The sequence below is a fragment of the Schistocerca cancellata genome, chromosome 6, assembly GCF_023864275.1.
Source record: "Schistocerca cancellata isolate TAMUIC-IGC-003103 chromosome 6, iqSchCanc2.1, whole genome shotgun sequence".
Classification (NCBI taxonomy): Eukaryota; Metazoa; Arthropoda; class Insecta; order Orthoptera; family Acrididae; genus Schistocerca; species Schistocerca cancellata.
Window position 1 is genome coordinate 241,802,886 of NC_064631.1, and position 27,556 is coordinate 241,830,441.

The window sequence follows — 27,556 nt, forward strand, 5'->3', positions numbered from 1 at the left end:
CACACACACACACACACACACACACACACACACACACACACACACACACACATAAAACAACTATTCGAAACACCAGAACTTTGAAATATCATAAAATGGAATCAGAGAGAGAGAATATGTTAAATTTGGTGTTGTGGTGTTATATTTTTCCATTTATTGCAGTCTTCCTCTTATTCAAGTGTCAAGAAATGTTCTGTGGAACTTTGTTCATGTACATTCTGTGTTGGCATTTGTAATTTGTGTTGAGTAATCTTTGTATTGGGATTCTGGGTTGTAAATAATTTAGGAATAATGAATCCTTTTTTGAGTCCTCGCTCTCCAACTCTCTCTCTCTCTCTCTCTCTCTCTCTCTCTCTCTCTCTCTCTCTCACACACACACACACACACACACACACACACACAAGAACAAACAAACAAAATTTGTGTTGGGGAATGTGGATGAGGGGAGAAAGGAGGCTGGTTGGGGAAGGGTGGCTAATGGCTCAAAGGAAGGCAGTGGGTGCACAGCACTGGTTACTTTGTTTGACGCATGATGACAATGACCTGGAGGAGTGGATTGGGAGTGTATGGCAGAACAAAGGAAAGGGAGGCTCTGTGGAAGAGAGTATGGATATAGGATAACCTGGGGCATGGTGGAAGTGGCTCCAAGGCATAAGGTTAACAGTAGCCTGGAGAATTAAGGGAAGTTGCAAGGGCAACTCCAATCTACATAGTCCAGAAAAGCTGGTGCTAGAGGGAAAGATCTGGATAGCACAAGTTCTGAAGCAGTCATTGAAATCAAAGATGTTATTCTCAACAGCATGTTCTTCCATTGGGTGGCCGTCTCTGCTCTTGCCTGCAGATAGGCAGTGGAAATTCATTTGGGCAGGTAGCCAGTTGCTGGTCAAACCTTCATAAAATACAATGCAGAAATTGCAGGAGAGCTTGTATATGATATGACTGCTTTCACAAGTGGCCCTCCCTTTGATGGGATAGCATAAGTCTGTTACACAACAGGAGTAGGATGTGCTGGGTGGGTAAATCGGTCAAGTCTTGGACTGGGTCTTTCACAGTGATATGACCCATATGGCAAGCATATGGTACAAGTATCCACAAGGGTGTGGTTCAAGTATCCACCAGGTTATTGTGTAGGTTGGATAGGCAGTGGAATGCCAGTTTAGGAACCATGAGAAGGATTGTGAATAAGATGTTCCTCATTTCTGGGCATGATGATAGATAGTTGAAACCCTGGCGAGATATGTGTTTCAGATTTTCCAGTCTGGGATGATATTGGGCGTGAGAAGTATGTGTCTTTGCAACTGGATCTTGAGGTAGGTGGGAGAATTAGGAATGTGTGAGCATGTGGCACAGGAAATCTGTCAATGGACTTGGTGAGATCTTCAGCGCACTGGGCAGGAAATTCTTGTCGCTGTAGATTAGCCATTCATGGGTCGCCAGACTATTTGAAACTAACTTTTTGATGTGACAGAGATGGCAGCTGTCAAATTGCAAGTACTGTTGACGGTTAGTGAGCTTGTTATGGACAGTGAATTTGAATGGAGCTATCAGAGAGGTGAAGTTCATTGTCCAGGAAGGTGAAAAGTTGGGCTGAGTATGACCAGGTGAAGTGAAGAGGAGAGAAGGTGTTCTGGCTGAGGAGGAATGAAGCTAGGGTGCCTTGGCCTTGTACTCAGACCATCAGAAATGAGTTGGTGGGTCTATAGTGGAAGGACATTGGGACAGATAGTGTTCAATAGTAGCAAGGCAGTGTGCATGAAAGGATGTTAGTGTATAGGGAAGTGATGAATAGTGTACCAGTTGGTAATGGGGTGGGAATGGTTGTGAGTCGGTGAAGGTCATAGCACATTTCTTTGATATGAGAGGATACGTAACATAGTTTCTTGCTAAGAAAATATATGCCTCATGTTTTCTTTTATCTGTTATGAAGTCTACACTTCTCTTATATTATATGCATACAACTTACATAAGTTGCTATGGGTTCATTCTATACTGACTTATTACTGTTCTCCCTGTACACTGCTATTTGACACTTCTCATATGACAAGCAGTTACTGGCAGAAGAAATCTTTTTTTTCCTTTCAGAGTAACACTCTTTCTGCATCATTTTTTTCTATCTGCATAAAGATAAAATCATTGAATAGGTTTTTAACTGACATAGTCCACACCAGAGTATTTCGAATCTCACCATTAATTGAGCAATTACAAAAATGTGAGTGTGCCTCTCTTTGTGTCTCTCAGTTCACCATACCAGGAGAAGACAAGTCAAATTTGCATCTGAATTTTTTCATTTATTTTTAGTGAACTGAAAATGAGGCGGCCACAGAAATAAAACTGGCCAAGTGAGTGCCTAATTAATAACCACAAAACTAAATAGAAGGAGCTACGTTACAGCTAGGGGAGGTGCGATGTATTGCACACTATTGCATATTTACATCATCATTAGGCTATGAATTATCTCCCAACTGTCCTTAGGTCAATTAACTACAGTAACACACGTAATTGAAAATGAACAATTGTGAGAGCTTTGAATATTTAGTATCTGTGAAACAAAACTTGTAGTAGCTAAGGGGAAAGATACTCTCTTTAATGATTGCACACTTTAGAGACTTCCTTGATTAATAAAATTAAAACAAGTTCTTGTTTTTAATAATGTTTCTTGTAAAAAATACTAATTAGAATTTCAGGTGAAATTGTACTTAATTTTCAACTGATTTACTGTTGAACTTCTGTGACAAAGTCTTGTAGTTCTTTCAGCAACCTCATTTAGAACCTGTGCAATCTGTTCCTAGGATCTTCATAAAACAATTACTTTCATATTCGTAGACTGCCCTGAGTCTCCACATGGGCTGATATGGCACTCCCAATGGAGAGAGGATGGTAGTCATTGTATTGCCGTAAGTTAAAGAATTGCAGAAATAAAAAAGTTTCCTAAAAGGAATATGATTGTATTTGCAGGTTCTAATTATCCATCCATTTTTCATCAGTCCACACAATCTATGAATTGCTGAAATATCTAGGATACATAAGGTTTGATCCACACAATTAAAACTCCCAACATACCTTTGGGAATATTTAACAAAGTACATTCTTGAAGAAACAGTACACTTCAATGACAACTGCCAATAATGCGTAGACTATACAATAGAATCTAGTTACTATAACATCCACCAGCTACTACAAGCATTCGAACATTTGATTTATTATTATTATTATTATTATTAAAAGAAAGAAAAATATCTTGAAATAAGTCAGATATATCTAAGTTCCATTTTGGTGAATTATTTGTTTCATGGAGTAAATGTCACAATGCAAAGAGCACTAAGCTCTCTCAAAGGTGAACTGACAGTCTTCATCTCGTATCTCTGTTGCATAACTCGTGCAACATCATAACAACATTGTTCAGATTTCCCACATGGCAACAAAATAATGTTACACAAGTAGAGCACAATATACAATATATTACAGTTATGATCCATGAGGCAAAATATTTAGTACAGCTGATAGACACATAAAAAAGTAAAGCTACACAATACTATCCCAACTTTCGGAACTATTAGGCCCTTCGCTAGGGAGGGAATGTTAAAGAGGAAGGGTATATTACTCAGTGGCCAGGATGAGAGAGACCAACCTGTAATGAGGCTTAGGGCAGACGGAGATGAAGGGGGGACAGCAGAGATAGCCTGTAGGACACTGTCATTTGCTCCTACTGTTGTATTTGTTTCTTATTGGCAATGCTAAATATTTTGCCCTGTGAAGGTAAGTACTGGCTAGCAATTCAGTATCATAATTAAATGTTTCTTTGAGTGAATTTTCCTTTTGATGAAATTAGTTCACTGTCATTCTATATAATATATTACAATGCTGTGTCCTTCTAGTGAAAAGCTATAATAGTAATTATGTGTCAATGTGCATATAATATTAGCAGTTAGAGACTACATAGTATTTGATTTGAAATGTCTCATCTAGGCAACTACATACTTACCAATTTTAGGCACTCTCAGCCTCTTTCCCATACAGTTGTACAGTACTAACAAGGGAAACTTCCCATCACACCCCTCCCCCCCCCCCCTCCCTCCCTCAGATTTAGTGGTAAGATGGCCCAGTGTACAGCCCATCAAAAATTGAACACATTTCAAGCATGAAAACAGGAGGAAGATGTACCAAACAATGTGGGGAAAAAGAAGCAACATAGAAACAGTGAATGGTCCAAGAAGTAGTAGTGCAATAAAGAGCAACATCAAGCAGCAGCAATGTCATGGGTAAGTGGTCATGGTGTTGGATTGCCTAGTGTGCAAGTCATGTTCAAAACACACTCATTCCATTCCCCCACTCCACAACATTTGTACCTATCCATCCAGTCATTGAAATGTTTGTTCTCTTTCTGTAGTCTTGGCGGTTGTCATACTATACTCTGGTTATAGAATATGAGTCAAGTGGTAACAATATGTTGCTGCCACAAGTAAATGTAATGAACAGTGAGAGCAGGCGAGATACCACATAGATGTCTCACAGAAATGAAAACAACAAATAAACGAATATCAATTATGTTACAACCAAGGAATTCACGAGTCAAGACTTCCAAAATGAAATGCAACTTCAGACACATTGCTTCACATTCATACGGACACCTATATCAAGCAAGGAGGCATATCTCACTCGCTTACCAGTACAAAGCAGATGCATTGATAGGAGATTCCTATCATATGACACACATACTGTCACTAATGCTATGTATGACACACCAGATGTGTTTTCCGGTGGAGGATTCATTTGACTTGCCGCCTTGTTGTCAAACATTTGCAGTTTCCATTCAAAAGCCACTTCCTTTCAGCTGCTAATAGAGTTGTTGTGCAGAATCAACTGTCATTATAGGCCCTTACACCTAGCTGTTGTTAATGGATGTTACGCCACAGCACAGACACAAATCTGAATAGAGTAAACAGCGGAAAAAAAAGAAAGAAGGAAAGATTGGCACAAGGAAGATATGAGCATGTCATGACCACTTGGCCGTCCAACACCCTAACCATTTAACAACAAAGCCGTTTGTCTTCCTGGCTGCTCTGCATTACAGTTCTTGTTCTTGGATGTTCACTGTTTCTGTTTTCATGCTTGATCTGTGTTCAGTTTTTGGCGGGCTGTCCACTGGGCCCTCTTACCACTAAATTTGAAGGTGGTGCGTTGGGGAGTTTCTCCTGTAAGCAGCTACCTTGTATAGCATTTTATATGCCTAACCCGACTGATTAGCACTCAATTTGGCATCACCTACAAATCTCATCTCCAAAGAGTCTGTCAATTGGTAATATCTTTAGTTACAAGTGTGGTTTCTTGCACACTAGTGCCTGTCTTGTGGATGCTAGTGCATTGTCATCTGATGACCTAATATCCAAATACTGGTTCATAAGAGACAGATATTAATGTTATAAAATGCAGTTTGTTTGCTTTTCACCCTTGAATATGAAACTGTTCTGCCAGGAAGTGTTGTAATAGTCCATTTATTAAGACATTATATAGTGTGGTAATGGAGGTTGGGTAAGTGCAGTGGTACTGCAGTACCTGTGTTTGATTTAATCTGAAGTTTCCATAGACAAACAAAATATCATTGGAGTGCTTCAGTATATCTTAGTAGCGGCTCAGTCATAGACAAGAAAACTAGAGTAATCATTGAGTACTAATCAAATAAAACCCCATTCACTTGAGGTGTTCCACAAGGTCTGTACTGGAACAGCTCTTTTTCTTATCTATATTTAACCCCTTAACTGTTTCACTTCAGGACACAGTTGCATTCACTCGTGATGTATTCTGTGGGCATGAATGGGATGGAGGAGATGGGTGTAGCATAATTGAATTTGTATTTGACATTGCAAACATGAAATTCTGCAGTTTATTCAAAAAATGTTTCAGAACACGATAATGACAGAAACGTTCATCAGAAAGTTAAAAATTTCTCTGTGTATAGCAGATTGTGGAAGGCAGGCATCACATAGTCTAACATCACACTCTGGATTTGTAATGATTTTCCTCTGATATTTTTTGATGCATAAACTGTGCACCTTCTTGTTTGTTATGTTTCTTCTTTGTAGCTGGCACGTATGCTGGAAAATGTCTTTCAATAAGTTGGAGAGGATCATCATTTGACTACTGGTCTCGCTTTTCCTGCACTTCCAGTAAATGAACACTTTGTTGGTACCGCATTAATATCATTAAACACATCCATTTCAAATGTCATACATCCTAACAATCAGCAATGTAGACAATTCAACTTCATCATCAAACTCACTGCCCTCTGAGTAACTAATCTCGCCGCTACTGCATTATCTGTAGTTTTGCATGATGTTTCAGTAAATTCCTTATCACTGCATGCTTCTGACCATAAAAGAATACATTCAGAAGCACCATAAGCACATCGCTTCAATTACCCAGCCATGTTTACATGCACACAGAGACACTATATTTTAAATAGTCATTTTATAAACCTACTCCCTGAAGAAGATGGAGAGAATACTGAAAGAATTTCGATGACACCAGCTGAGTGTAGCACCTACCATAAAGCTGTCACTTGATCAGTTATGATGTCAAAAGCAAACAAAATGCAAGGCTGTGTTGGTCCCACATAAGCCAGCTGAGTATTTTATATAAGTAAAAAAAAAATAGCTCTAATTTTTACTGTGAGTATAATAGAAATACCTCAAACTAACTGTCACCTTAAAAAAATAGCTCTACATTTTTACTGTGAGTACCGGTATAATAGAAATGCCTCAAACCAACTGTCACCTTTAATAATCAATCCGTTGCAGACACTAATGAGGCTAAATCATTAGGCTTGTAGATCCAGAGTAATATGAATTGGAGGTACAAGTGGCACAAGTTAAGTCATACCTGAATAAAGATTTTAATGTCATAAGAAAACTGAAAATTACGTAAATGGGCAAGCAATTGTGTGGCATCGATGCATATTTTGTTTGCATACAAAATATGGAATCATATTTTGAAGTACTGCCATGCTACACAGAGTACATTACTAGCAAAAATATTAAATATATGTGCAGGACTTATATAAAAATACCCCCATTGACCTGTATGTATATCTGGGAAGCATTACTGCCTGTCAAGAAACTTGAAATTAGTAAGAGTAGTGTGGAAAATGTAATAAGCACTAAGCAGATTCAGAAGGATGTAGGTTGCAGTAGATACTGGGAGATGAAGAAGCTTGCACAGGATAGAGTAGCATGGAGAGCTGCATCAAACCAGTCTCAGGACTGAAGACCACAACAACAACAGTGTGGAAAAAATTAAGATAGTCACCATCACTGCATAAAACAGCAAGATAATCTCCATGTTATGCATACAAATACTAATAGATGTAAAAATAGCAACCCATCACATGGGGATAAAAGTGCAAAACAAACTTTCCTAATAAACATAGATGCAAAAACATTTTAAGAGACAAATGAGGACATACCTATAGTAGCACTCCATCTTTTCACTAAGAGAATATTTTGATAGCCCTTTAATGGTAATATGTATTTCTTATATTCACAGTATTTAAATGTGATGCTCTGGTATGTTATACAGGGTTATTCTAAATGATGGATCCATTTTCAAAACTTTGTATTTATTCAAGAACCAATCCAAAATGAATAAGCTTTATACCAATGAAAAGAGGAAATTTCAAAGTCTTTTTTCATAATGTTTGATATCAATTTAATAAATTTAATAATTTGTAATTAATTCATTTTTAATAATTATTTAATGGTTAGAAATGTGATAAATGTTATAAATGTTCGATGTGGCCACCGTTGGTTGCATGGCAAACATCGACACGGTAGCCAGACTCGTCCCACACACGTGGAAAGGTATGTGCTGTTACTGAGTGCACGGCAGCAGTGACGCAGTTCCGCAGATCATTCAGAGTGTTTGGTAGAGGCAGGACATAAACAGCTTCCTTCACAAAACCCCATAAGAAATAGTCACAGGATATGGTATCAGGACATCTCGGTGCCCAGAATGCAGAGCCAGGCCCTCAAGTCCCCTGCGACCGATCCAGCTCTGAGGAAGGGAGTCATTCAAAAAGCCTCATTCATCACAGAGCCAATGGGGGTAGCTCCATCCTGTTGGAAAATGAAGTCCTGGGGATCTTCGATAAATTGAGGGAACAGCCATTGTTCCAACATGTCCAGGTACATGATTCCCATTACAGTTCTTTCTGCAAAGAAAAATGGTCCATATGGGATACGGCACAGAACACATTGATCTTCAGTGAGTCTCTTTCATGTTGCAATGCTGAAAGTGGATTTTCCAAACCCCTTATTCAAACATTCTGCCTGTTGACTTTTCCACTAAGGTGGTACGTCCATCACTAAAAATTAAACACTGTAGAAATGTGTCATCCTCCATCTTTGGTACCACATAACCATAAAATGCGAGACTGCATACAGTTGGTTGGGGTATTCCAAGTTCTTGACTGGCTCTATTAGTAGACTTACTGGGACTGCGCACTAAACTTTCTTGAATCCGTCAGACATCTTCCTCTGACACATACAGTCGGCCTGTGCTTCTTTCTTTGCACACACTCCCAGTTTGTTTAAATTGCTTAAACCAATGACTAATGCTTTTGTGAGTTGGTGGTTGAATACCGAATTTGATGCAGAATGCTCGCTGCACTGCAATTTGCGACTTACTTTCTGCGAACTCAGGATCGCAGAAAACCTTGTGCTCCACAGACATCATCTCACTCACAACTGACAGTGAAACGGAATGACGGCCCTATTGCCACTCGAACTCTACTGGCCGCTTCTGAAACTATCACTGCCTACCCGCTGCCATCCACCAAAAACTTTGAAACTTCCTCTTTTTGTTGGTATAAAGCTTGTTCATTTTCGATTTGTACTTGAATGCATACAAATTTTTGAAAATGGGTCCATCATTTAGAATAACCCTGTATCAATGTATAGTTGAATTTCTTTAAATCAGTTTAGCTGTGAAACAGAAGGCACATTATAATCTTAAGTTTAAAACAACCAATATCATAAAGTATGCAGTTCTGTACATGATCCAATGAACAGAAAATAAATGAAATAAATGTTATGGTCGCTTGACCTGTATTTTGACTATTTCAGAGTTGAGTATATTAGATAAGTGATAAAACATTGGTAACTGCAAGACACAATTACAGGTAACATTGAGGATGCATTTGTAGAATTTGTCACTATACATGTAATGGAAACTCCAGGCTGGAATATCAACAAAGTAGGAAAAGATAGGTTGTTACTTACCATATAGATGACACGTTAAGTTGCAAACAGTTACAAAGCCTTCTTCTGAAAAAGAAAGAGAAAGAGAAACATGTACCATTCATCCACACAAGCATGCACACCTCACACACACATGACAGCCAATTCCAGCAGCTCGGACCAGAAAGCAGTTATCATGTGGAACGAAAGCAGTAATCTGGAAAGGGTAGGAAGGGAAAGGGATAGCAGTGTACGGATGGGGGAGAGAGGAGCACTGTCTGACGAAGTGTGCAGGGATTAGAATGCCAACAGGCACAGTGTCTGGAGATTGTAGGGCAGGGGGTGTGGTAAATGGAGCAAAAAAGGAAAGGAGTGGGGAAAGATTGGTGGATGCATTGTCAGAGGGTGACAAACAAAGATGGTGGGAGACAAGATTGGGGAGAAGGTGATAGGACAGAGGGCATGGAAACTGTTGGGTGGGGGGTGTGCAGACATTATGTTACCACAGATTGAGGCCGGTATGATTATAGGAGCGGAGAATATGTTGTAAAAATAAAATCCATCTGCGCAGTTCAAAAAAGCTAGAGGTGGAGGGGAGGATCCAGATGGCTCAGGTGGTGAAGCAGTCATTGAAATTAAGCCTGTTATGTTAAAGCTGCATGTTTTGCCACAGGGTGGTGTACTTAGCTCTTGTCCAGAGTTTGGTGGTGGCCGTTTGACCTGGTGGACAGCAGGTTGGTAATCATACCAATATAAAAAGATGTGCAATGTTTGCGCAGTGCTGGTAAATGACATCGCGGCTTTCAGTGGTGGCCCAACCCCTGATGGGGTAGGATAAACCTGTGACTGGAATGGAATAGGAAGTGCTGAGTGGGTCAGTTGGTCAGGTTTTGCACCTGGGCCTTCCACAGGATATAATCCGTGTGGCAAGGGGTTGAGGTTGGGAGTGGCATAAGGATGGACTAGGATGTCGTGGAGGTTAGGTGGGTGATGGAACGCCACTTTAGGAGGGGTAGGAAGGATCTCAGGTAGGATGTCCCTCATTGGCATTGTGGTCCAAGCTGCTGGAGTTGGCTGACGTGTGTGCGATGTGTGCTTGCTTGTGTGAATGAATGAATGGTGTGTGTTTCCTCTTTCTTTTTTGACAAAGACTGTAGCCAAAAGCTTATGTGTAAGTGTCTTAATTGTGCCTGTTGGCAAATTAACATGTCATCTTTACAATAGGTAGCAGTCTGTCTTTTCCTATATTGTCAATGTACACACAGACTTTTAAAACCTGTTATCCTATGGTCTTGAAACAGAGTAAGACAGACAACAGCAAACATGACTCCAGGTCTGTGTGAAAGTGGTCATCAGTCATGCAGAAGCTTAGTATCACACTTCTACATCCATACTCCACAAGCCACTGTATGGTATGTGGTAGAAGATACTTTGTGTACCAGCGTCACTTCTCTTATTTTCAGTTACAGTCATGAATGGTCCCCAGGAAGAAAAATTGCCGGAAAGCATCTTTGTACACTCCTGGAAAATGACAAAGAACACCATGAATTCATCGACACAGTAGAGGGAAATTTTATTGACGCACTCTTGGGGACATATACAACACATGATCACAAAGACAGAGCCATACCCATGTGAGTAAAGTCAACAGTGTGTGCTCAATGTCGGCGGTAGTACTGTGTATACACTCCTTTTGCAGCAATGCAGGCTACAATTCTCCCATGAAGACAATCATAGAGGTGCCGAATGTAGTCTTGAGGAATGGCCTGCCATGCACTGCCCATCTGGTGCCTCAGCTAGGCCAGATTCCATGCCGGTTGTGCAGGTCGCGCAAGATGATGTTTCAACCAGTCTCAAATATGCTTAATGGGGGACAGGTCTGAGGATCATGCTGGCCAGGTTAGCTGGTGTACACCTCGAAGAGCACATTGGGTGGCACAGGAGACTTGTGGATGTGCATTGCCCTGTTAGAAAAGCATGTCGCCTTGTTGGTTTCAATGTATCCTTCACTGTTCAATGTTCCCACTACTGTCACCAGTGGAGAACGACCAGTGTAGGATATGGCTCTCCACATCATGATTCTGGGTTTTGGTTCTGTGTGCCTCTGTCGTACACACTCCAGATTTTGGCGCTCCCCTGCACGATGCCACACATGCATTCGATCATGATTGTCACCTAGGCAGAAGCGACTCTAATCACTGAAGATGATATGTCTCCATTTGTCCTTCCATAAACACCTATCGTGACACCTCTGGAGGCAGACTGAGTGATGTTGGGGCATGAGCAGAAGATGCCCTAATGGCATGCGGGATCATAGCCCTGCTTCACGGAGACAGTTGCAAGTGGTTCTCGATGATACCCCCGGAGCAAAAGTGTCCCTAATTTGTTGTGAAGTGATGGTGCGGTCCTGTATGGCACTTCATAAGATACGATGGTCTTGGCGCGCATCTGTGTGTCGCCACTGCCCGGACCCAGGTCGACGGGCATGTGCACCTTCTGCTGACCTAAGATGTTGAGTCCCATAGTGCTCAGAGCCATTTGAACCATTTATTCATTTGAGTCAGTGTGTTCTTTTTTCATTTTCCAGGAGTGTATGCTCAGATTTTACCTTCATGGTCTCCTCATGAGATATGTGTAGTGGGAAGCAATATATTGGTTGATGTTTCTGGGAATGTACACTGATAGTAAACCACATCATGATGCATAATATCTTTCTTATAGTGTCTGCACTGGATTTGGACAAGCAAATTATGCTGGCTCTCTTACTTAATGAACCTATGATGAAATGAACTTATCTTCTTTGCATCTTCTCTGTTTCCTTTGTCAACACCGTCTGGTAAGAGTTCCGGACTGATGAGCAATATTCAAGTACCATCTAAATTAGGGTTTTAGAAGCCATTTTCTTCATGGGTAGATTACATTTCTGGAGGATTTTTTCAGTGAAACTCAGTCTGGTTTCTGCTTTTCCTATGATTATTTTTGAGGTCATTCCACTTTAAATTGCCCAGTGCAATCGTAGATAGTTAATGCATCTGACAGCTTCTACTGATTGTTCGGCAACCTTTAATCGTATAACAATGGGTCTTTCTGCCTATCTTTCTTCCTATGTATGAGCCAGACATTACATTTGTTTATGCTGAAGGTCAACCACCAATCCCTGAATGAAGTGTTGATCCTCTACAGGTATTCCTGTATTTCACTATAATTTTCTAACTCTGTAATTTGTCTATATACAACAGCTACATCCACAAATAGCCTTATTGAGCTACCAACATTATCTGCTAGGTCACTTATATATATTGTGAAAGCACTGGTCCTATAACACTCCCCTGAGTTATTTTTACATTTGAAGATTTGTTTCCATTAAAAATATCATGCTGCATTATATTTGCTAGGAACTCTTCAGTTCAATCACAGAGCTGATCAGATATTCTGTATGCTCGTATTTCGTTCATTAGGCAACAGTGTGGAACTACATTAAATGCCTTCTGGGAGCCAAAAAACACATCATAAACCTGAACATCAGTATCTACTGCCCTCTGGGTCCTGTGAATGGACAGAGAAGGCTCGATCTCACATGTTCACTATTTGTGGAATCCTTGTTGATTCCTCCAGAAATGTTATAATATGCCAGCATAAAATGTGTTCCAAAATTTGACAACAGACTGACGTCAGCTATATATTCCTATAGTCTATTTGACAGCCCATCGTGAAAACAGAAATGACCCAAGCATTTTTCCAGTCACTAGGAATACCTCGTTCCTCCAGTGACATAGATTGCTCAAGATCTTCCCCAGCTTTGAGAAATGTTATTTAGTACTTCAGCCTTCCCTCTATCATCCTCCATTTTGGTGCAGTTATGGTCATCAGTTATCTGTACAAATATCTTTGATCCCTTTACTGAGTTAACACAAAACCAATACTTCTTTGGAGTTGCTGTCATACTGGTGCATAAAATTCTAGTTTTGAATTCATTGAATGCTCACAACAGGCTCTCCGTACACTAATTTTGGATTCATTCAGTTTTTGTTTGTCTATGAGGCTTTGGCTTTCTTTAAATCTAAGATGGAGCTCTCTCTGCTTTTGGAGCAACTTTCTAGGGACAGCTGTTGAACCATAATGGAGGCTATGATAATCATGATAAATACAAAACCAGAAACCAGATTATACAAATTACAAGTTAAAAAGAAAATTCAGGTTAGAAATTGTGTTGGGTGAGTGGTGATAACACTTAAAACTCCCATAATAAATGTAAAACTGTAAAGAGGTCATAAAGATTGAACTTGGTGGAAATAAAGGCTATAAAAAAATTTCTCACAATGTTAGTATGTATGCGTCCATGTCTGTCAAACTCTTCTGATACAGTGAATATTGATGGACTCCAGACAAACTCTCCTTAGTTATTCATTCCTCAATTATTAGTAGCTCTGTTGAAGGAGCAATTCGACCAATTGTGGATAAAACACTATTTTATCTTCATACAGTGACTCACTCTCATTGCGTTTTACGGACAAGCTCTTAAAATGGACATAGAAAGAACCTTTAATACTGTCAACATTCTTGTCCATCGGTTGTTCAAATCATCGGTATTCCTTGGAGCAGTTTACTAAGGATGAACTTAACACCCATCAAAATGTTGCCACATTTTGACAAACTAACACTCTGGAAAGCTGATACCTTTAGCGGGCTGGGGTTTTGTGACACTAGATATTGAGCATCAGTGGCAGAGGGGAGCAAAGGTCATTTTTTTTGTCGGGGTTTGCGAGAGGGAAAGCGACAATTTGTGGGCAGTGGAATGGGTTCTTTACTTGGCTCAGTAGGTGAGATGTGATTGAAACATTGGTAATTTCACTATCAGTCATTTATTGGCACATAAGAGCCTTTAAACAAACAGAGTAATATAGTGTTTTAACTCGCTCAGTTCTTCGCGGCAGTGGTGAGGTGTGGATTCGTAGCAAGCAGATTCCAGTGACTGCTGATATGGCGATGGCTCATGTTGCAGCAGAGCACCAGGCGGCATATTCTTCCATTCAGTACCGTTCCCATGACCTTCTGTGGTGGCAGCACAGTCTTCTCCTTGTTAATTTGCTTGTTGCGTTATTAACAAGTGGCTACTGCATGGTGTGGACTGCTCCATCCTGGAATCAAACCAGCTTCCCCCAGGTTTGGCATCTTCTGGCGGAGTTCGTCAACCTCTAGGTTCACAGGTGACCCATTTGGTGAAGCTGCAGTCCCATTGTCCTCACCAGCCACCTGGGTAAGTACCATTTGAACTCCTTTCTGGTAATATCTGGGATGGCATCTTCTGCATTGACCTATTGGTGCAGTACCGACATCTTTTCTGTCAAGCAGCGTAGTGGCTAAGTCATTGCAGCGAAGAGTGACGTCCGCTGACTAACCATCAGTTTGTCTGTCCAGGTGATGTTTCTTCATTTCTTCTTTCTCCCCTCAAAGGACCCCCTCATGCCCATTTGTTGGAGATATTTATTTGGTGTTTTTGCCAATGTCACGAAGTTTCTAGGGTGACAACTGACTCTTCGGTTGTTGATCTATGCTTCTCACGTTGGGCAAAATGTGACCAACGTCGACACACATGCCAGCTTTCCTTGTTTTACATCTATGCTGGCATGGCCAGACATTGCCCTGTCATCCTCCTCGGTGTCACCAGATACGTCACGCACATGAGTTCAGTATGATGACAGTTCCTGGAATGTTGAACGCTGATGTGTGAACTGTGCTGGTCATTGTTCTCCTGGTAAGCATTGCCCATTCTGCTTGGTCACTGATCTGCCAAATTGCTGACTGCTGCTGCGCAAATTCCACTGGTCATCGACCTCCTTGTTCAACTACTGCTGCTTCCGAATATTGTGGCTTAACATTCAGTGTCTCGAAAATGTTCACTTAACCTATAATAAGTTTTTACATATATTTCTGCTGCATCTCTGCTTTGAACAACCGTAAATAACACATAATTATTATACACAACAATAAATAACTAGTAATTATTATACATAGTTATTATATAACTTCTAAATTCTATGTTAATTATTGTCCTGATTCCGTAACACATATCATACAAAAAGTAGTAGTCCTAATCCACCATCTGTAAACAACATTCCCATTGCATCTCATTACAGATTTAAATCTGGCTTAGCAATGATGAAAGCAGTTGAAATTATTATTTTTCTCACATTTTCTTCGTCTAAATCCTACTTTCTGTAGATACGTTCCTCATGGACCACAGTAAATCATGTGACTCTGCCAACCAAAAAATTCAGTTAAAAAAAACTCTGTTGTAGTTTCAAAGGCAAAGAATTGTTTCTAATTAAATCTTTCCAGAGTGACAGAAAGCAAATATTATTTTTTTAAAATAACAAATCACGCAAGGTGTGTCACATGTCTCCTTGCTTTGGCCGTTTTTTTTTTTTTTTTTTTTTTTTTTTCTCTATGAAAAAAACAGCAAACCTTATAATATGGGCATCCACAGCTGAAGGTATGCATTCTTGAAAAATAAACTGCAAACAGCCGTTGTATGATCCTTTAACAGTACTACCGGTTTCACACTGTTAGAGCTGCATCTTCAGGTACATCTAAATGAAGAAGACTAGCACATTAGGGAATTAATAATTATAAAACTATTTAAAAAAATAGAATGGCAAGAATCTGGGGGAAGGATATAACATTATATACAAAGAATATAACTGACAGAAGCAAATTTAAATTAGAAGTCAGCTTACTTATTTTCACATTATTTACTGGCAAAAATCAAGCACATACAGTGTTCCATCATTCCCAGTCAGTTTTTAATAATTCATCAAAATATTGATGAAAGTCAAAAGTCAAGAGATGCAGAATGAAGAAGATCGCCATAGAATGAAGTCAACTCTGAAAAGAACATTAAAATTGTAAAACCATAAATGGGGGCTTACAGGTGAGATAAGAATTGAGATAATAGACAGAATGTAGTGAAAAATACCAGTAAGGGGCCGTAGAATAAAATCAGAATAAATAAAGGAACAATAAAAAGCTGCGAAAAAAAAAACTTGTTATTTTAAAGTCTTACCGGTATGGGTCTATTAACTGTCAGTGAGAACTGTCATGGCCAGATGCTGGCAATATACCAAGCATATACATGGATAACAGGCAGATGCGGCTTAGCTGGAAGGGACAGAAGGCATGTGAAATTGAGGCATTACCTGGAAAAGCAACTTAATGATTGTTAGGTTGTTTTTCCGTTCCCTGCAGTAACTGCATCTGTACGAACCAGTCTTTGTGCTCACAAATTATTACTCTCCGACATACACAACACCCTCTATAAACATTTGACAGCCATGCTGCTCCAAGTCATCATTCCACTGACTGCCATAGCCAGTAGACAACTTCCATGCCACCCATACCAGTGTTGCCTGTGTGCTGTGCTGAGATATATTGGTCAGTGATGGGATATCCGTACTGTGGAATTTATATTTGCCAACATCGCATAGGAAGAAAATAGTGATTGTCAAAAAAATATGGGCAGTGATTGTGATGGTATATCCAGTATGGCGTGTGATTAAGAGAACCATAAACCACGAGAAACATAAAATTCAGAAAGGGACGTGAAAGAAAGAGGTCGCAAAGAAGAGAAATTCAGGACAGTGTCATGTTTTACCAAAAACCGGTATGATAGTCTGCTCTAAGAAATTTCTAGTCGGTAAGAAATGTTGCACAAAGGAATGCTATCTAAAAATATGCCCAGTGGATCAAGAAGAGATCCATGAACAAGTTTTTACTTTAGGTGACAGAAGAAAGCATTACCTAGAACATCTAATACAACTAGGTCTGGTTAGAATCAAAGCTCCACTTATATTTTTAACATCTAAAATGCAACAATTATAAGACAATAGTCTGTAAATCCAAATTCCAAACTATCTTGCAAATTACCGAGAGCAATTTGAAAACAGTTTGTAAAGGTGTCACATGCCACAACTCTTACAGTAGAGAGAAACTTGCCAACAGACCACATAAAATTGCAACAGAAATTTGGGACATTGTCCACTCTCACTGGGACCAGTTTCATTTTGCATTATTGTCAATACAAGTGCAAAAGGAAATATTTTGACAACCCTGACTAGTGTTGCAAAATTATTCACATCACTTAGAGATCATTTTCTCCACGAAACAAATACAGTACTCCAGATGAAGTATAATGTTTATTATAAGTTCTTTAGGGAGAATAGTCTGTGTTGGTTTCGAAAACCTGAATTGATACCTGTGATTTCTGCCAGGTGTGTGAAGTTATATTGAGTGTCAATGCAAATGACCCTCATAAAGACGTGTATGAAGAACACAAACTAAACGTTGTGGAATGCAATAAACTCAAGGACAAGTATTCGGAGACGGCCAAACTTGACAACACAGAGACCTTAGTGCTCGAGTTTGACTATGTACAGAACCTGCCTCTGCCTAAACTGAGCATAACTGCACAGTTCTATAAGAGATCATCCATACTTTACTTTCTTTCAAGGCTACTATACAGACAAATACCTCCAGAAAAGACTATTAATACTTTGATTGATATTAGATGTTAAGAAATTCCCCTTTTTCAGTAAGGCCTTCCGTGATCTAGCCAGTCTGCATTTTATATCCTCTCTACTTCAGCCATCAACAGTTATTTTGCTACCCATACATCAAAACTTATGTCGCACTTTTACGTCTCATTTTCTAATCCGGTTCTTGCAGCATAAACTGATTTAATTCAACTACATTCCATTACCCTTGTCTTAGTTTTGTTGATGTTAATCTTATAGTCTTTTTTCCAGCCACTAACCATTCCAGTCAACTGTTCTTCCAAATCTCTTGCCATCTCTGACAGAATTACATGTCATGGGCAAACCTTACAGTTTCTTTTTCTGCTTTCTTAATGTACATATTAATTAACATTGGGGTCAGCTAGAACCCTGTCTCAAACCCTTTTCAATCACTACTACACTTTCATGAAGTGCTACTCTTATAAATGCAGTCTGGATAACATTTCACTCCATGTATTTCACCTCTGCTACCCTTAGAATTTTGCAAATTGAATTTCAGTCAACACTGTCAAAAGCTTTCTCTAAATCTACTTATGCGGTTTGCCTTTCTTCAGCATATCTTTTAGGATGAGTCATTGGGTCAGTATTGCCCCACATGTTCCTACATTTCTCCAGAGCTCAAACTGGTCTTCCCCGAGCTCAGCTGTTGCTAGTTTCCTCCTTCTCCTGTAAACAACTAGTGTCCTGTAAATAATCAGGGCGTATTAATCTGGTGATTCAGTAGTATTCATTCCTATTGACAACTCTCTTCTTTGGAACTGGCATTATTACATTCTTCCTGAAGTCTGAGGGTATTTTGCATGTCTAATGTATTTTGCATACTAGGTAGAATAGTTTTGTTATTGCTGCCTGTCCCAAAGATCTCAATAATTCTGAGGGAATGTTATCTATTCCAGGGGCCTTGCATCAGATTTCAGTGCTCCTACGAATTCTTCTCTCAAAATGTAATGTAACTGGATATATCCAAAATCTAATCACCAAGGAGTAAACATATATAAATGTGCAAGCTTTCAGAGCCAATGGCTCTTTCTTCTAGCAGAAGGGTTGAAGGGGAAGGAAGAGGGGTGGAAGAAAAGGATTAGAGAGGTTCAGGAAATGGAAGAAGTTTGGAAAAGTCGCCCAGAACCCTGGATCAGGCAAGAGTTACTAGATACGATGAGAATGAACAGTCTTTCCTTCTCATCTGGTGTGGTAAGTCTCCCCTGACACAGGGGGTTCTGGGTGACTTTTCTGAACTCTCCCCATTTTCTAAACTTCGCCAGTTCTCTTCATTCCCCTTCAACCTTTCTGCCAAAAGAAGGAGACACTGGTTCCGAAAACTTGCACATTTACTTAACCTTTATACATGTTTTCTCGTGCTGCCACATGGTGTGTAGATTTTTTTTATTTATTCAATTATATTACAATTATATTTTATAAGATTGATCATTTTCATTGATAAGTTCTTCTCTCAGTGCCATAGCTTCCATTTCATCTTCACCTACTTCCTCTTCTCTTTCTGTAACGCCATCCTCAAGTTTATATATACAGGAAGTAGGAGAAGATGAAATGGGTGATTTGGTACTGAGAGAAGAACTTATCAATGAAAATGATCACTCTTAGAAAATATACAGATGCTTTTTCTTTTTAATTTTCCTATAGGCAACATCTATCTTTCCTCTTAGGCTGTAGATACTGCAGCAATGATACGCAATAAGCAGTTTCATTGAGAGACATGGCCACATAAGAAGGAAATAAAAAAAATGTTCTGGCAAGGTGTGAATACAGCAATATAAATCACATAGGAAAGAAATAAATATTAAATAGAGATAAGCCAAGCAAAGGTAGCTGCAGGAAAAATGTGAAGAATTGAAAAAAGAAATGGTCATTGTATAAACTGATTCAGTGTATAGCAAAGTCCAAACAGCAGCAAATTAAAATCAAACACATTGACATGAAGAGTGCAAAAAGAATTCCATTGTTAGAGCCAAAGGTGAGGGCAGATAAAGTGGAAAGAGTATGTTGAAGAACTCTGTGAGAGAGAGGAAGTGTCTGATGATGTAATACAAGAAGAAATGGGAGTCAATATGGAAGACATAGAGGGACTAGTAACAGAGCTCTGGAAGACTTGCAAACAATCAGGGCAGAATTTCTAAAATCATTAGGGGAAGTGCCAACATAGCAACTATTCAGTTTGGTTTGTAGAATCTATGAGTCTGGACAAATACTATCAGATTAAAAAAAAAAAAAAAAAAAAAATTCATCCACACAATCCAGGAGATAAGCAAGATAAATGCAAGAACTATCATAGAATCAGCGTAATATCTCATGCATCAATGTTGCTGACTAACATAATATACAGAAGAATGGAAAAGAAAATTGAAGATGTCTTCATGATAATTTTGGCTTTAGGAGACATAAATGCGCTAGAGAGACAGTTCTGGTATTTGGCTTCACATCAGAGGCAACGCTGAAGAAAAGTCAAGATGTGTTGACCTAGAAAAAACATTTAACAATGTAATTGTGTAGATGTTCAAAATTAGGTCTAAGCTACAGTGGAATAATGATAATAGACACTATGTGCAAGAATCAAGAAGGAAAAATAAGACATCTACATCCATACTCTGCAAGCCACCTGACGGTGTGTGGCGGAAGGTACCTTGAGTACCTATATCGGTTCTCCCTTCTATTCAGTCTCATATTGTTTGTGGAAAGAAAGATTGTCGGTATGCCTCTGTGTGGGCTCTAAACTCTCTGATTTTATCCTCATGGTCTCTTCGCGAGATATACGTGGGAGGGAGCAGTATACTGCTTGACTCCTTGGTGAAAGTATGTTCTTGAAACTTCAACAAAAGCCCGTACTGAGCTACTGAGCATCTCTCTTGCAGAGTCTTCCACTGGAGTGTATCTGTCGTCCCCATAATGCTTTTGTGATTACTGTAATGAAGTGCGCTGCTCTCTGTTGGATCTTCTCTATCTCTTCTATCAGCACTATCTGGTACGAATCCCACACCGGTGTGCAGTATTCAAGCAGTGGGTGAACAAGTGTTCTGTAATCTACTTCCTTTGTTTTCGGACTGCATTTCCTTAGGATTCTTCAAATGAATCTCAGTCTGGCATCTGCTTTCCCGACAATTAATTTTATATGGTCATTCCATTTTAAATCACTCTTAATGCCTACTACCAGATAATTTATGGAATTAACTGATTCCAGTTGCTGACCTGCTATATTGCAGCTAAATGATAAAGGATCTTTCTTCCTATGTATTCGCAGCATATTACACTTGTCTACATTAAGATTCAATTGCCATTCCCTGCACCATGCGTCAGTTTGTTGCAGATCCTCCTGCATTTCAGTACAATTTTCCATTGTTACAACCTCCCGATATACTACAGCATCATCCGCAAATTGCCTCAGTGAACTTCCATGTTATCCACAAGGTCATTTATATATATTGTGAATAGCAACAGTCCTACGACACTTACCTGCAGCACACCTGAAATCAATCTTACTTCGGAAGACTTCTCTCCATTGAGAATGACATGCTGCGTTCTGTTATCTAGGAACTCTTCAATCCAATCACACAATAGTCCATATGCTCTTACTTTGTTCATTAAACGACTGTGGGGAACTGTATCAAACGCCTTGCAGAAGTCAAGAAACACGGCATCTACCTGGGAACCCGTGTATATGGCCCTCTGAGTCTCATGGACGACTAGCAAAAGCTGGGTTTAACATGATCATCTTTTTCGAAACCCATGCTGATTCCTACAGAGTAGATTTCTAGCCTCCAGAAAAAGTTATTATACTCGAATATAATACGTGTTCTAAAATTCTACAACTGATCGACATTAGAGATATAGGTCTATAGTCCTGCACATCTGTTTAACGTCCCTTCTTGAAAGTGGGGATGACCTGTGCCCTTTTCCAATCTTTTGGAATGCTACGCTTTTCTAGAGACCTACGGTACACCACTGCAAGAAGGGGGGCAAGTTCCTTCGCATACTCTGTGTAAAATCGAACTGGTATCCCATTGGGTCCAGCGGCCTTTCCTCTTTTGAGCGATTTTAATTGTTTTTCTATCTTCATCTATTTCAATATTTACCATTTTGTCATTGTGTAACAATCTAGAGAAGGAACTACAATGCAGTCTTCCTCTGTGAAACAGCTTTGGAAAAAGACATTTAGTATTTCGGCCTTTAGTCTGTCATCCTCTGTTTCTGTACCATTTTGGTCACAGAGTGTCTGGACATTTTGTTTTGATCCACCTACCACTTTGACATAAGACCAAAATTTCTTAGGGTTTTCTGCCAAGTCAGTACATAGAACTTTGCTTTCAAATTCATTGAACGCCTCTTACATAGCCCTCCTCACACTACATTTCGCTTCGTGTAAATTTTGTTTGTCTGCAGGGCTTTGGCTATGTTTATGTTTGCTGTGAAGTTCCCTTTGCTTCCATAACAGCTTTCTAACTCGGTTGTTGTACCACGGTGGCTCTTTTCCATCTCTTACTATCTTTGCTTGGCACATACTCATCTAATGCATATTGTACGATGGTTTTGAACTTTGTCCACTGATCCTCAACACTATCTGTAATTGAGTTAAACTTTTGTGTTGAGCCATCAAGTACTCTGAAATCTACTTTTTGTCACTTTTGCTAGACAGAAAAGTCTTCCTACCTTTTTTAATATTTCTGTTTATGGCTGAAATCACCGATGCTGTAACTGCTTTATGATCACTGATTCCCTGTTCTGCGTTAACTGTTTCAAATAGTTTGGATCTGTTTGTCACTAGAAGGTCTAATATGTTATCACCACAAATCGGTTCTCTCTTTAATTGCTCAAGGTAGTTTTCAGATAATGCACTTAAAAAAATTTCACTGGTTCTTTGTCCCTGCCACCCATTATAAATGTTTGAGTCTCCCAGTCTATATCTGGTAAATTAAAATCTCCACCCAAAACTATAACATGGTCAGGAAATCTACTCGAAATATTTTCCAAATTTTCCTTCAGGTGTTCTGCTACAACAGCTGCTGAGCCAGGGGGCCTATAGAGACATCCAATTACTATGTGTGAGCCTGCTTTAACCGTGACCTTCACCCAAATTATTTCACATTTCAGATCTCCGTCAATTTCCTTCGATACTATTGCACTTTTTATCGCTATAAACATGCCTCTCCCTTCACTGTCCAGCCTGTCTCTGCAGTATACATTCCAATCTGAGTTTAGAATTTCATTACTGTTTACATCTGGTTTCTGCCAACTTTCTGTCCCTACACTTCTTTGTGTTCCTACTATTCATTATTGTTTCATTACTATTAATGAATTATTATTGATACATTATTTATTCAACAATGAATAAAATATTCATTTATTATAACATAATTACAAAATTGATCTTTGACTCACAATAGTCATTAGCGAGCCATCTGGGCACAGTTCAATGTTGAACCAAATTACAGTGCAGCACCCATATATTTTATGATACAATGGACACTTGTTCCAATTTGCATGTCACCACCTTCAATAGACTATAAGCTCCTTATATAAAAATAACAACAAACAAGCACTATACAATGAAGGCTTTCATGACCAGATGTCATAGCTGCTGGTGAATCTTCTGTGTTGTATTGTGGTGGCCTGTGAAATCTTTCCATTCTAATGATTTCACCCAGAGCTGTACTGGACATCTTCAGAGGTGCTCCTTGTTCCACTCAGTTTTCCCAACTGATATGTCAGACATTGGGAAGTGGCATAAATACTGTGCTAAAGGGGTGTGACCAAAGCTTGAGCATAATCCTTGCTGCTCCAGCTAACTGTGATAAACTGCTACTAAAAGGGGAGCAAGTTCTTTCACATAATCTTCGTATAATCTTACAGGTAACTCGTCAGGTCCTGACACTTTTACCCTTCTACTAAGTGATTGTAAGTGCTTTTCTATTCTGCGAACAGTTATCTCATTATGTGACATTTTGATGTTCTTATGACGATTGAAAAGAGGAACTGTATTATGATCTACTGCAGTGAAAGAATTTTGGAAGACAGGATTCAGTACTTCATCCTTCTTTCTGGTATCTTTAGTTTCACTGTCAGTATGGTCACAGAGTGACTGAATAGTTGATTTGGAACCACTTACTGATTCTATGTAAGGACAAAACATCTTAGAGTTTTGCTTCATTCATTCTTAATTTGCCAGCTAAGTTTTGACTTCTGTTGAATCTGTGCTGAGGCTCTCTTTGTTTATGTAGCAGTTTTCTGAAACCTCTATTAAACCACATCAGGTCTTTCCCATTCCTCAAGACCTTGCTTGGAGTGTATTTGTCCAAGGCGATTGAACTGTGCTTTTGAATTTTTTCCATTTGTGCTCCACATCGCCATCCTCATTACTGAATATTTTATGCTTGCTACTCAGATACTCTGCAATTTATGTCCTGTCACTGTTGCTAAGCAAAAAATTTTTCCTACCTTTCATAATGTTCCTTGACATACCTGTAGTCATAGTTACTGTCACAGCATATGATCACTGATACTTTCCTCTATGTTAACTGATTTGATAAGTTCAGGTCTGATTGCTGCTAAGAGGTGTAAGATGTTACCTTCTCAAACTGCTTCTTTAAGTGTCTGATTGAAGTAATTTTCAGTCAAGCCTTTCACAATAATGTCCCACGAGTCCCTGTCTCTGGCACCAGTTTTGATTGCATAACTCTCCTAATCTATACCTGGAAAGTTGAAGTCACTCCCTATTAGACTGGTGTGATCAGAAAAGTTACTAACGGTATTCTGCAATTTCTTTCTGAGGTGCTGTACCACTACAGCTCCTGATCAGGTGGTCTATAAAAGCATTCAGTTACTGTTTTTGACCCACCTTTGATTCTTAATGCTTAACTTCATGCAGATTAATTCACATGCGAATCCATGAAAACCTCCCTAGATATTGTCAAATTCCTTACTGCTACAAATGCTCTGCCACCACTAATGACAATAAATGCACTGCCACCACTGATGACTCACCTATCCTTATGGTAACTATTCAATGACAACTTATGAATTTGGTACTATTCACTTCTGGTTTTAACCAGCTTTCCATTCCTAATACTATCTGGGTATTATAACCTTCAGTAACCAATACTAATTCTGGGATCTTCCCTTACATTCTCCTACAGTTCACTAATATTGTATTAACCTTTTCTATATCCTATCTGGAGGACAAGCGTTCTCTGAGAACATTGCGGTTGATGTTTATTTGTTTTTGCAGGCAATTCATCTCTGATCCTATGGGGGAATTCCTTTAAACTAAAAAAACTCCCATATGCATGCCACACATACTCTGCTATCTCAGCGGCACACTTCCTGCCTGTATTGCATACTTGACTTATTAACAGAAACCCTACAATCCTCAACTCGATAGTGGAGGCCAAGAAATTCATCTAAGGCTAGTTGCCTTGACCAAATCAGCCATTTGCCATAGAACCCAAGTGGCATGTGTCATTTGTGCCAACAACTTCAGAGTTTGAATTTGCTTACTGGAAAAATTTTAGACAAAATGCAATTTTTAGATACAGAAAACACGTTATTTCTAAATTTTCACCTGACCACAGGACATAGTTAATTGTAGAGTTAAACCACAAGAATACTTACCGAGCAAGGTGGGGCAGTGGCTTACACACTGGACTCGCATTCGGGAGGACGAAGGTTCAATCCCACATCCAGCCATCCTGATTTAGGTTTTCCGTGATTTCCCTAAATCGCTCCAGGTAAATGCTGGGATGGTTCCTTTGAAAGGGCACGGCAGAGTTCATTCCCTAATCCAATGAGACCGATGACCTCACTGTCTGGTCTCCTCCCCCTAAACAATACAACCCCCACAAGAATACTTGTTCTCTCCTTGATGACACACGAGATTCTAGATGATGTGAGATTTCATGTTATTTTCTCTTTGCTCTTTCCTTCCTGGCTGATGTAATACTTGTAGTCAAACTGCAAGGGATTAACTAGGACACTTTTTATTATTTTGCTATCAAAATATTGCTGAGAAATGCTTATTCTACTGAGCAAAATATTAATTTATCTAAATGTAACTACAGTTCTCAATGACTTTATTTATGTTTACTAAGTCAGTTCTCATTTGGTGCGGACTGAATCAGTGATTAATAACATTATGAAAAGGATAGGTTACTAGTCACCACAAAGATGACACATTGAGTTTTCACCATGACTCTCTGCAGCTGAACTTGTCGCCCTTACATGAGTATCAATCAGTCCTTTTTATAATATTCCAACCTGGACTGTCTATTGTTTGAATCAGTGATTAATCACATCTCCTGTTCTTTCAACACTGTGTGTGATGCTGTGGTTAGCACACTGAATTTGACTAGGGAGGATGGTGATTCAAATCCGTCTATGGCCATCCAGATTTAGCATTTCCAAGGGTTTACCAAAAACTGGTATTGGTACTTTTAGGACACATCAGATTGCCTTCTTACCTTGTGCCCCATCTGTCATGACTTCATCAACTACAAGACATTTAACCTTAATCTTCCTTCCTTCATTATATTTGAGGATACTTTGCAGATTTAGAATCAGATAATGTGAAAACATGATAAATTACTGAAACTTGGGAATCAAGAACACCACAGATGTTGAAGCAGAAATGTGTTAGATAAGCTTACAGATGTATGACATTTTTCATGATTCAGAGAGTGCAATTGCAATTTCATGTAGGTAATCAGAAGTTGTATTTATAATAATGTTATTTGCCCATTGCATTTCCATCTAGAGTTACTGTGTAGTACTGAATCGCAATAACTTGCCATTTGGCAGGTATTTGTTTATTAAGCTGTTTAGACAAAGAAAAATTAAAGCTGTGTAGGTAAAGAAAAAAATATAATCTTCCTTATTTATTTATTTATTTATTTTATGTTTCATTTTTTTAGACTACTGTACTATTACCACACTATTGTGGTACATTTTTTACGTGAAATGAATAATGACAAAATACACCGAATAACAACAACAACAATAATAATAATAATAATAATGTTAATCAATACTGAGAGGACAACAAAGAATGTAAAACAAAACTGAGCAAGTGTGGGAGATATCAGAGGATTAAATAAGATTAGTGATATCATATGTCAGCTATTTTGTTTTGTAGTGGATCAGTTTCCAGATAAAGAGACACACACACACACACATGCAGTCTTGTACAAAGTCACAAGGTTACATACAGTAAGTGATTTCTAAAGGATCTTCACCTTATGGTAAGACATCTTTTAGAAGTAGATGGCAATAAAATATCTCTCGAACACACTGTCTTGTGGGATTATAATATTATGATGCAATATATTCTTCAACATGGTAATAAAAAGACAAGGTCTATGAAAGCAATTGCTGTTTTCCCTCCATGACTTATCATACAATACTCTGATCTGTGGTGTATTGGGAAGTGCCAACTTCCATGTACTTCATGGTGGTTTGCAGAGAAAAAATGTAGAGTCAGTTACTTAGTTAAACAGATGTAGGAACAATACAATTTTATAATTATTCTGCCGCTTTTTTTTTTTTTCAGACATGGATCCAGGTTCTCTACGTGCTGAGATTGAAGAACTGAAGAAACAACTCCATCAGAAAGAGAAACAGTTAAATTTACTTGAGCAGAATGTGGTAAATTACATATTTTAATCTTTCAATTCTATCATTTGAATATTTGAATGTGTGCGCCTCTCTCTCTCTCTCTCTCTCTCTCTCTCGTGTGTGTGTTTGTGTGTGTGTGTGTGT

The 27,556-nt window shown here is 39.0% G+C and overlaps 1 protein-coding gene across 2 annotated transcripts in view; it reads left to right on the forward strand.

Annotated features, from left to right (window-relative positions):
• Positions 1-27,556, forward strand: part of LOC126190979 (adenylyltransferase and sulfurtransferase MOCS3) — a 183,515-nt gene that overhangs the window by 31,593 nt on the left and 124,366 nt on the right. For both annotated transcript variants that reach the window (XM_049931649.1, XM_049931650.1), the window contains exon 2: positions 27,348-27,442. In XM_049931649.1, coding sequence (XP_049787606.1) covers positions 27,348-27,442 — 95 coding nt within the window. The remainder of the gene's footprint in view (positions 1-27,347; positions 27,443-27,556) is intronic.